At 40.2% G+C, this 11,858-nt stretch overlaps 1 protein-coding gene and 1 pseudogene across 1 annotated transcript; both read left to right on the top strand.

The window, feature by feature from the left end:
* Positions 1–3,011: 3,011 nt before the first annotated feature.
* Positions 3,012–3,974, top strand: LOC122449218 (olfactory receptor 51M1-like). Its single transcript, XM_043480760.1, has one exon. The coding sequence runs from the start codon at positions 3,012–3,014 to the stop codon at positions 3,972–3,974; it is 963 nt and encodes a 320-aa protein (XP_043336695.1).
* Positions 3,975–5,467: 1,493 nt separating this feature from the next.
* LOC122449279 lies at positions 5,468–7,193 on the top strand (annotated as a pseudogene).
* The last annotated feature ends 4,665 nt before the right edge of the window (positions 7,194–11,858 follow it).

Raw genomic sequence — 11,858 nt, 5'->3', positions numbered from 1 at the left:
TGCACTATCATATTACTTGGATTGGAGAGAGGGCTGCCTCTCTTCCTGACCATAGCCTCCATGTCCAGGCCTTCCTTCCCGGCTCCTGTCTGGAATCAACCTCCAAATTCCTTCAGGATGTCACAAGCCCTTTAGTTTCCATACACACGTCTCTGGTGAGCTGGCTGGCACATATAGCCTTCCCTTTTCCTCTTATCAATCAAATTGACATTTATTTAACAACACACATATTAAGTGCATTTTACGTCCCAGATCAGCTAAAGCAGAGAGGGTCCTGTCTCAGCCTTTGTGTATTGGTACAGACACCCCCTGTGACTTCCCCAGAACTTGCGATCCAGCCCTCTTCTCTCATAGTCCTCTGCTACCCCAGTCATAAGAGATATGTTGACAGGAGTTTGACAACTGTGGGAAGGTTCTTCCTCATTCAAAGGTGAGGTGTCTGTCTGATCTACGTCCTTGTGCTCAGGCACGGCTCCATCTGCATCTTCTCCTACACATAAGGGACAGCAGTCTCCACTGCTAATTTATTTTTTAAAATAAAATATATTGATTTGAAACATGAATATTTAGAACATACAGATGAGGTGGAAATCTAATTGCTTACTTCATAGTGAATATCACTGCTTTCATGAATTTCCTCTTTAGATCTCTCCTATATCTCTTTTGCTGTGAACATTTAAAATGGGTTACTGTGAGCCATGACTATGTACTGACAAATGGACTCTGTTGGTGTCATAACATAGAGAACAATCTTTATTTCTAGGGAAAACTCATTGGAACTTCCTTTAGGAAGAATAACACCAGCCCCATCATGGTCTGCATATAAAGTTTTCATTTCCCCCAGATCTTTAGACTTATTCTAAAGTCTGTGAAAGCAAGACCCAACCCCAAACTCTAGACACAGCTAATCAGGACAAGAGGTAAGCACTCAATTCACTCATTGGCTTAATTTTTCACATAAAAACAGAGTGGGGTCCTCTTGTGTTAGACACTGCCGTGGGCCCCAGTGGTCTAGTTGAAATTTTTTTAAAAGTGGATAAAAATCAGGTTATAAAAACACACACATATAGGGACTGTATTCTATGCTATGCTACACTAAATTGCTTCATTTGTGTCCGACTCTTTGCAACCGTATGTACTGTAGCCTGCCAGGTTCCTCTGTCCATGGGTTTTCCCAAGTTAGAATACTGGAGTGGGTTGCCATTTCCTTCTCCAGGGGATCTTCCCATTCCAGGAACTGAACCTGCGTCTTCATTGACAGGCAGATTCTTTACCACTGAGCCACCTGGGAAGCCCTTATAAACAAATAAATATATATAAAATGTTTAAGATGTATATCTGTGCATTTACAACTTTAACGGTGCTGTAGCAAAGGAACTACATGCATACAGAGAGGGATTTGCCTAAAGCCTACCTGTGAAAGTGAAGAGACATTTTTCAGAGAAATGATATCTGTACTGTCTTAAAGGATCAACAAATATTCACTGGTCAAAAAATCAAGGTGGTTTCTGTTAGGAAAGTAAAATATAAAGCAATATAAAGATTAGAAACAAAACAAAAAACACATATGGGGAACTGTAAAAAAAAAAAAAAAAGCAACATGGGCTTGTTAACTGTGGGAGATAAAACATAAATTTGGAAAGATACCAAAGGAAGAAAGGACTGGGCAATGATGGAGTATTATTAACACATCCTATTAGGACTGCCCAGTTTGGAATTAGATAGTGTAGTGATTAAGAACACACATAAAAGCACTGACTGGTCCCACTCTGAACTTACAAACCTGAAATATTCTTTTATCACTGCCTGGAATCCTACTATATTGCTCTTGTACACCTATTTTCTCTCTCTTCCTATTTTTTTCTTCTTTATCTTATGAAAACATGAATGCACTTTTCCTCCCTAAGAACTGCTTTATTGATACTACTGCACAGCTGTCCACTCAAGTGGTCCTGTGGAAAATAATTGAGAACTGTGATTGTTCTGGGTCAGAAGCAGACATGCTCACAGTAGAGGGAAGTAGCAATATTGACAAGGTCATAGTCCTTCTGGAGTAGGCAGGGATGATTTTATTCCCAAGTATTCTTGCCTGGAAAATCCCATGGACATAGGAGTCGCAAGAGTCGGACACGACTCAGTGACTAAACCACCACCACCACTCCTTTGAAACTGTTCTTCTCAAGGTCAGTTTTAACTTGCACATTGCACAGTCCTTTAGTCAGTTCTCAGTCCTTATAGCCCTGACCCCTTGGCAACATCATATATAGTTGATTAATCACTCTTAAAAGTGATACAAGATCGCATTCTTCTTATTTTATTCTGACTGGCATTTTCCCCACAGTCTTTTTCAGTGGAGTCTTTTCTTCTCCAACTCTAAATATCAGATTTGTATAGTCAATACTGGAAACTTCTCCCTACACTAACATTTTAGGTTTCTGTATCCTGCCTATATACTAATACCTCTCAAACATGTATCTCTTCTTCAGCTTATTTCTGAAGTTCACATTTCTATTACTGAGTCAATGAAAATGAATAGATGAAAACCCTGTTGGGGGAGGTGACTATAATTAAAATTTTCAACATGCTTTTGAAATAACAGTGAAACACCTAGATGCAGATGCTCAGCCTACTGCTAGACATATAAAAGAAGAAGAGAATTATAGTTTTGTATTTGACATTCATCAGCTTAAGTATGGTAAATAATTATGGGAATGATGACATTGTATGAGGAGGAATAATAGAGTAAGGCCAGAAAATTTCCAAGGATAAAAGCAGCTATATATCAGCATTGATAAATGAAGAGAAGTCAGGAAAGAAGAAATATAAATGTAGAGAAAATCTTTTATATTCAAAGAAAATTTTAATCAAATAGTTTGGTGTTATAAGTGATAATAGTGAAGTAGAGGATATCAAAGCTGATGACGCTCATGATCTGCTTATGATGGTGTGTTTGTGAAGCTGAAGAATTAATAACCAGAACTTCCATTTATTGTCAGCTCAGCCCCTGAAGAATGCCAGCCCACTATCCCCTCCATCCTCACATCATGCTCCTGTCCAACCTCACACAGTTCAGCCCCATGCTCTACCTCACCGGCTTTCCCGGATTGGAAACCATTGAGCACTGGATCTTCATCTTCTTTTTCCTTATGTACCTCGTGGCCATCTCAGGCAACTGCTTCATCCTGATAATTATTAAGACCAACCCTCGCTTGCACACGCCCATGTACTATCTACTCTCCTTTCTGGCCTTCACTGACCTGGGCCTGTCAGTGTCCACCTTGCCCACTACTATGGGAATCTTTTGGTTCAAGTCCCATGGCATCTACTTTGGAGCCTGCCAAATCCAGATGTTCTGTATCCACTCCTTTTCCTTCATGGAGTCCTCGGTGCTCCTTGTCATGTCCTTTGATCGGTTTGTGGCCATCTGTTATCCCCTGAGATACATGGTCATTATCACTGGCCAAAGAGTGGTCAGCGGAGGCCTCATTGTCATTCTGCGGGGACCCGTGGCTCTCATTCCCATTGTTCTCCTCCTGAAGGCTTTTCCTTATTGTGGGTCTAGAGTCCTCTCCCACTCTTTCTGCCTGCACCAGGAGGTGATACACTTGGCCTGCACAGACACTACCTTCAACAACCTGTATGGGCTGTCATTGGTGGTCTTTACTGTGATGCTGGACCTGGTGCTCATTGCCCTGTCCTACGGGGTCATCCTGCACACAGTGGCAAGACTGGCCTCCAAAGAGGAGCAGCTCCGAGCCTTCCAAACATGCACCTCACACCTCTGTGCTGTGCTGGTATTCTTTGTACCGATGATGGGGCTGTCCTTGATTCACCGCTTTGGGAAGCATGCTCCACCTGCTGTCCACCTTCTTATGGCCAATGTCTACCTCTTTGTGCCTCCCATGCTTAATCCAATCATATATAGTATTAAGACCAAGGAGATTCGCTGTGTCATCAGTAAGCTCCTGGGTTAAAAATTCCACTGAGTGCCCAGAAGAAAATCCCAAATCAAGCTAAAGATTGGCAGTATTTAGTACCTGTTATTACATCCTTTGCTTCCCCAAGCTTTTTTCCACTGCCCTGAATAAAATATGGGTGAATTTCTTTCTTGAGTTATGAGTTGGTAATGCTGACCTTCTCTTGCTTGAATTGTAATGCCTTCCTCTCTATATAAGACTTAGATATTTTGGTAGCAGCAAAAACTGCCCAGAGGAAGACTGCTATCAATGTGCAAAAACTAAAGTGAAACTAAGCAAACACTGAAGAAGAGTAATCAGCAAAGAAGTACATAGAACAGAACTAATGAGAGAACAGATAAGTGTCAGTTGTTTAAATTCACTTCACAAAATTTACCTTCTCCCATGGCTCCTTGGTACTGCCTCCTTTCTCAGCTGGCCAAGATCCTTCTCTTAAGTTCCTATCCTGCATAACCCATATCCTTTGGACTCTTGAGTCACATTGGAAGAATCAGAACTCCTGCACTGTTTTCTAATTGAAACTCTTCCAAATGTTTCTGATGATGTGCTCTCTTCTAGCCTTATTCAACTAGTAGACACCCTGGACCCCACCCCTGGCTGTTATCATTTCTGATTTTATCTTTTGTATGGATTTACTGACATTAACTGAAGCCAATGTTTGCTTCTGGGCATTCTAATCATAAGATCTTGCACAATGACCAGAAATGCGACAAAGCTCCAATAAAGGAAACTACCACAAACACATCTAAGTCATGCTCCTGTTGCTTATGATGTTGTGAACCTAAAAGTGGCAGAGATTGGCCCTACTGTTGACTGAACAAAATTCATGTTGAAGTTTCAACATTGAGGTTGCTTTCTCATGGACATTTTTCAGGGCAGGCCTTCTTCACAAACAGATTCCACTCTGAACTTCAATTGAAATCCACACTATAGGCCACACTATTGAAGAGCAACTCTAAGACTCAGAACGTTCTTCTCCATATTGAGTGGAACTTTACTGTCTATGGATCCCATTAGTAGAATGAGGTCTAAAGAATAGAATTCAGATTTAGAGTTGGAGTTCAATTTCTGTAACTTACTAGCAAATAGGCCACTAACACTGAAGTTTTCTTATTTTTGAACTTAGGAAATATGTATACATAATAACATTTTAAAATTTCTACTTTGCTGAAATTTAAAATGTAAATTAACATATTTAAATCATGCTAATAAGTAAATATTAAAGAAAACAGTTAATAATGAAGCTCTGTGCTGATAAGTATATGGTAAAAGAAGGATTTTCACTGGTGTGAAAACATAATTTGGTTTTCCTGGTGGGTCAAACAGTAAAGAATCTGCCTGCAATGTGGCAGACCTGGGTTCAATCCTTGGATTGGGAAGATCCCCTGGAGAAGGGAACGGCTACCCACTCCAGTATTCTGGCCAGGAGAATTCCATGGACAGAGGAGCCTGCAGGCTACAGTCCATGGTGTAGCAAAGAGGAATGGGACATGACAGTGACTTTCACTTTCTGTAGGAAAAAAAATGTATCAAAAGACTTTAAAAGATATTCATACACCCTATCTCGGAAATACCACTCCTTGAATCTATCTTAATAAAACAATTAAAAATGGAAAATAAAGATTTTACAGTGTCAGCTCCTTGGAAAAAAATATTTTTCTTTTCTTTAGAAACCATGAGCTTTGAGTTCTTTGAGAAGATTAAGTTTAGAGAGAAGCAAGATACCAGTTCTCCTGATCGCATGGACATGCAGAGAGTTTCACATCATGACAATAAAGAGATAGAGGAGAGAGCAGATTGCATGAGGAAACTCTATGGGCATCTTCACTTCACTTCGAAAATTTAGAGATCATTTCTTCCATAGGAAAAGCTTGAAGTGGTAAAGTCAAACAAAGGCAATTTGGGAGTAACGATATTCCTGAGAATCTCAGCATTCTGTTAAGGTTGAGCTATGTAGATTTTTGTAAGGGAGACTAAAAAACTGTCTTTCACTAGCTGGTTCAGAATAAGAATACAGAAAACCCTTGCTGAGATTTGATGTCATCAAAGTTAAAGATTACATGGGAATAAGAAAAAGATAAAAAAAAACAGGCAAAGGACAGGCTGTCTGTAAGAGCAGGGGTTTACTGCAAGGTCATTGAGACCTAGAGAGAACAGAGAGGCCAGACCAGCCAGCAGGGCATTAGTCCGCTATGACAGTGCAACAGCTCATGCTTACTGGCCTAGTAAACTTGGACCCATGGCCTCCTTTCACAGAGCAAAGAGGACTCTTGAGAAGGACGATGTGTCCGCCTTACCAAGTTCCAACCTGAGTTTCCACGTCCCTGTTGATGGGCTTCCCAGGCCTGGAGTGGGCTCGCTGCTGGAACTCCCTGCCCATTGCGTAGGCTACCTTGTGGCCCTCCTGGGTGATGCCACCATCTTGCATCGGGTACGAACTGACCCTGTTCTCCACCAGCCCGTGTAGTACTCCCTGGCCGTCCTGGCTGGGACAGATTTGGGCCTGTGGTTGTCCATGCTGCCCTCAGGGCCGGGTGCGCTGTGGTTGGAGACCCGGATGGCGGGTCTGGGGCCCTGCGTTCTGCAGCAGCGCTTCCTACACTCCTTCATGGAACCCGCCGTGCTCTTCACTATGGTTCTGGACAGCCTGGTGGCCATCCGTTTCTCACTGCGCTACGCATCTATGCTCACGGGGCCCCGTGCGGCATTGGTCGCGGTCGTGCTGGGCCCGCGGAGCGCTGCCATCACAGCCGCGCCTTCATTGCATCTCTTGAAATTTGACTATTGTCACCATGGGGCACTTACTATGCTTACTATGCTTACTGCCTTCACCAGGACATGATCCACCTGACCGGCTCAGATACACATTTCAACAGACTCTGTGGACTGTGCATCAACATGCTGGCCATGGGCTCTGATGTTCTTTTCATCCTGCTCTCCTATACAGTCATTCTCGGTACTGTGCTGGCCATTGCCTCTGCTGGGGAGAGGCTCAAGGCCTTTAACACTTGTGTCTCCCACCTCCTGGCTGTACTGTGCTTCTGTGTGCCTATACTAGGTCTGTGCATCCTAAACAGGTTTGGGAGCCACACTTCACCCCTGGTGCACATCCTTATGCTCTTCCTACCCTTGATGAACCCTGCTATTTAAAGCATCAAGACCCAGCAGATCTGCAGGGCCACCCTCAAGGTGCTCTACCTAGGGAAGATACAGTGAGCCAATAGAGATGGACCAGGGTAATTTAAAATGAGGAATACAGCAAAGCTTCTTTCTAGAGTCTTCCTATCACAAAACAATTTCCTTTCACTTAGTTTGATCTGTTGATTGTACATCATTAATTCACTCTAATGTTAAGATAAAATGTATCTTTATTGCTACTTGTATATACTTATACTGCTACTTGTATATATAGTTACAAATATAGAGTAAAACATTTTCTTACATAAAAATGATTTTTTTACATAAATGTCTGCAAGTTTAAAGTGACTTCTTTTTCTCCCTTTTTATAAACTGCATGAGATATTAACACTTTATTTTTTATAAATTTATTTATTTATTTTTGGCTGTGCTAGGTCTTCATTGCTGCTCAGGCTTTTCTCTAGTTGAAGTGAGCAGGGGCTACTCTCTAGTTGTGGTGCACAGGTTTCTCACTGTGGTGACTTTTCTTGTTGTGGAGCATGGGCTCTAATAGTTGCAGCTCCTGAGTTCTAGAGTACAAGCGCTGTAGTTGTGGTTCACCAGCTTAATAGCTCCATGGCACACGTGATCTTCCCTGATTAGGGAGTGAACCTGTGTCTCCTGCATATGCAGGCAGATTCTCTACTGTTAAGCCACCAGGGAAGCCCTTAAAGTGATTTTTGTATTTTATTTTCTACCGATTTATTAGAACATTAATTCTATAATAATGACATTAATGATAAATTACTCTGATGATGTGTAAAGTTGAATCATCACTTCATATTCCTTGGATTAACTAATGGATATACCACAATTCCTCATAATGTAATAGTTCTGTTATATCCTTCCATCAGCGTAACCTTGTTGTAGATTTAAGCAAAACTTTCCAACACTGCTTTTTAACCCTCATGGTTCATATTTGGATGATTCATATTTGGATGATTCGTATTTGGACAATTGAGTTTCAAGCTTAGAATTATAATTTTATGAGTCATCAGCATATAGCTGATATTGAAATTCATAAAAGTGGAAATGACATTTAGGGAAAGTAAGTATAGGCAGCTGAAATAGTTTTCAACAGAATACTAATAGAACATAATATTTATTATGTTATTTAATAGAACCATAATATTTATGGTTTTATTAGAGTACAATCAAGCAAAGAAGACCAGAGGGAAGATTAATGAGACAAGAGGAACAACATAAGAATATGGGGTCACAAAATTCATAAGAGGAAAGTATTTAAAAAATGGAGAAAAGGATTCTTGTTTTCTGATTCCACATGTAAGGAGCTTGATTGCATCACTCCATCCTAACAAGTAAGATGCAAAACAGACTGAAAAAACCAATACTCTTCTTGGATCCATAAGAGAGGGGAAGACACTGAGCAAAATGCTGTCCCCAAGAATGAAGAGACAGATAGATGAATAAGTCATGGCTTACCAGGGCAGAGACCCTCGAACAGAAGCAAGTGCAGCCACCATTGTCTGGACAGGAAAAATCGATCTATAATTGAATATTGCTGAAGGCTCAACAGGGACAACAGAATAAAAAACTCCCAAAGGATTAAGTCTTAGGAGAGATGTACCCCCACTAGCTCTGTTTGAGTCCATAATAAATATCTGAGAAAAATTATCTCAGGTTTTTTCATCAAAAGAAGAGGAAAAGGAACCATGTTGTGATATGTCAGAACACTGTTTCTTCTTTAATAAAACCTGTCCTCAAGGGAAACTAATTGACCAACCTGCTAAGGTATATTATCAATGTCTAACTAGGGAAGGGACATAACAAACTTCAACCCATCCTGTCCCACTTAAGGGGAGAGAGAGAGAGAAAAAAAAAGAAGCACTTGTGAGGTTCACAGTCCAGAGGTACAGACCCACTAAAAGGCTGAGACCTAATCATAATGCTATAGAATGCTTTTCCTACCCTCACACCTCATCACCACATTACTAGAGGCTCACTTATGACAGTTCCTTTTGCCCAGTACATCACCAACAGTTATCAAGAAAAAAATTTCAAGTCATACCAAAAGGCAAAAATCCCACAATTTGAAAAGACAGAGCCAGAATCAGAATCAGATTTGACAAGAATGCTGAAAGTATTGGATGGGAAAATTAAATGAGCTATGAATAATATGCCAAGGACTCTAATGAGTAAAGTGGACAGTATGTAAGAATAGGTGAGAAAAGTACAATAAAATAACTGTTTTGAAATGTGTTTGCTCCATCTCTTAGTCTTTCATCTATAAAGTGTTTATCCTTCTTGATTCTCATTTATAAAAGTTATATTCTAGCTCTTGTTTGGTAGCTTGTAATGTTTATGCAGAGTAGGAGGGTGGATGTATGATAGGATTCTAAGCTCTAGCTGGACCATAATAGGTGCTCCACATACATAAGCTGCTATTAAACAGAAATATTTAATTTATTTTATTTCTGGGAAAGAAGAATGGAATTCTCCTTAGGGTGTAAGTTGAGATAGCTATGGAGGAGGCACAGGAAAGCTTACCTCTAAACAGTTTGTTGGGAAACCTGAATGCTGCACAAGGTTTTGCCAAGAGTTTCCCATCCCAACATAGCTGCTTAGTTATTTTCTCTATACCTGGGGAACAAGGGATTGTAGATGCAACAAAATACATAAAGGCGCACTGAGAAGTACGATGGCTGCAATATCTAAATGAATCAAGGTTGCTTATGAAGGGAAATCAAGGGTATATTTCCTTGCAACTATGCTGGGGGTGGGAATCCTACCAAAGGAATCCCAAGGCACGAGCCTTAGAATACAACATGACCTAGGACACTGCCATGAGATGAGTGTCTTATGCAACTAGATTTTCAATAATTTGGTGATAATTCAGAACACAGGAGCAAGTGAGCAGATGAAAATGAGAAAATCATCCCAATAGCTCTGGTTATAAATCCTTGTATAATCTGGATATGGGGATTCTACCTCAGGGGAGGCTAAGTGAGGTGATCATCTAAGAAAAATGCCATCAGGACCAGACCTCAGACTAGCAAAGCCAGTGCCTTATCCAAGAAAAAAAATCACAATTGCAGTCCCTAGGGGCAAAGGTCAGAGAAAGAGGAGAATTAGTGCAGGCCAAGGGTTAATTTTAAAGAGAACTGGGAATGATTTCTTTGGCAATGGGATTCTGCTGGTGATGAAAAAGAACAACCAAATAACATTTTGAGTACCTACTACTTTTGAACACTTAATTGAACTTAATTTTGTTCAATTAAGTTTTCAACAAATAAAATAATACTAATACTTTGTTCTTTGAAACAAGCACAATCATTCACATTATTAAGGGGGAGGAAATAGATTCAGAGACCATTCATACATTCTCAATGAAAAAGCAAAATTAAAAAAAATATATTTATTTATTTGGCAGCATAAGGTCTTAGTTGCAACATATGGGATCATTCATTGTGGTATGTGAACCCTTAGTTGCCTCATGTGGGATCTAGTTCCCTGACCAGGGGTTGAACCTGGGCCCCCTGCATTGGGGGTGTGAAATCTTAGCCACTGGACCACTAGAGAAGTCCCATGAAAAAATAAAATTAAAGAGAGAAAACAGACAGTGAAATCAGGTGCTTTGACTTCAAGTTTTGTGGTTAATTCAGGATATGTCAACTCCAGGTGCAAAATAACTTGGGCTCTGAAATAGATATCACAGTGAATGCATTCTCAGAATCCAAAGAGCATGTAAAATTTAGCCAGGAGAAACATAAAAGCCTAGATTATAGCCAAGGTGAGAAAAATTGAGATTGAGGGGATCAAAATTACAGATGGTAATATGACAGAGGTATGCCCTGGAGTTGCTAACCTAAGGAACAAACCTCCAGATTTGAATGAAAGGTACAAATTCAAAGGCCCCTTAGAGTCAGACTTTGCCAGTGGGATATCTCTGATCAATAAGGTTTAGGCTAGGGACAATAATTATAGTGTTTTAGAAGGATCTTCAAGAAATCATATATTGTTACATAAAGACATATATATCTAGAGAAATGCAACACATACATTCACATACGCAGATGTGAATGTATCACATCTGATGATAAATATCTATATGGAAAGATATTAGAGCTTATACAGTCACAAAAACTTGCAAATAAAATTCTACACATGGTTATGTATATACCTGTATTCTTATGCATGTATAGATATTTGTTCATATGTTCATCTACATAAATTTATATATGTGCCTATGGACATTAAAGCATGTTTACACAGACAGATATACACACATATGCATGCCCCTACATACATCATCTCATTCTATATTTTATCAGAATTTGACTTTGATTTGAATTTGTTCTCTCTGGGATTATTCTCTCTTGGCCCAATTATTCCTACAGATCCAGTGAGAGGGAGCATATTTTTCTGAGGCTGGTTTGTCTGAATCTCCCACGGGACAGACTAACAAAAATGGAGGAAGGGGAGGGCTGGTTTTGGAGTCACAATAAATAAGAAGGCCAGCCTACACCTGCCTCCAGCTAGTGACCAAGAGACCAGGCTGAGACCAACCCCATTGAAGTTCTGAGACCAACTCACATTGGGCCTTCATAAAGGAGTGAATTGTGCCCAGAAGTCCAGTCAATAGGAGCAAGAGGATGAGAAATTTGTCCAAGTAAGCTGAACCTGGGGCTTTTGTTCTGAGATGCAGTTCATTTCTAGTACATATTTTATTTCTTCTTTCCTCAT

Source organism: Cervus canadensis, chromosome 11 (genome assembly GCF_019320065.1).
Source record: "Cervus canadensis isolate Bull #8, Minnesota chromosome 11, ASM1932006v1, whole genome shotgun sequence".
NCBI lineage: Eukaryota > Metazoa > Chordata > Mammalia > Artiodactyla > Cervidae > Cervus > Cervus canadensis.
The sequence above is the reverse complement of the archived record's forward strand: the minus strand, read 5'-3'. Positions and strand labels throughout refer to the sequence as shown.

Coding starts and splice junctions, on each gene's coding strand:
- LOC122449218 (XM_043480760.1), top strand. CDS start 3,012: ATGCCAGCCCACTATCCCCTCCATCCTCACATCATGCTCCTGTCCAAC.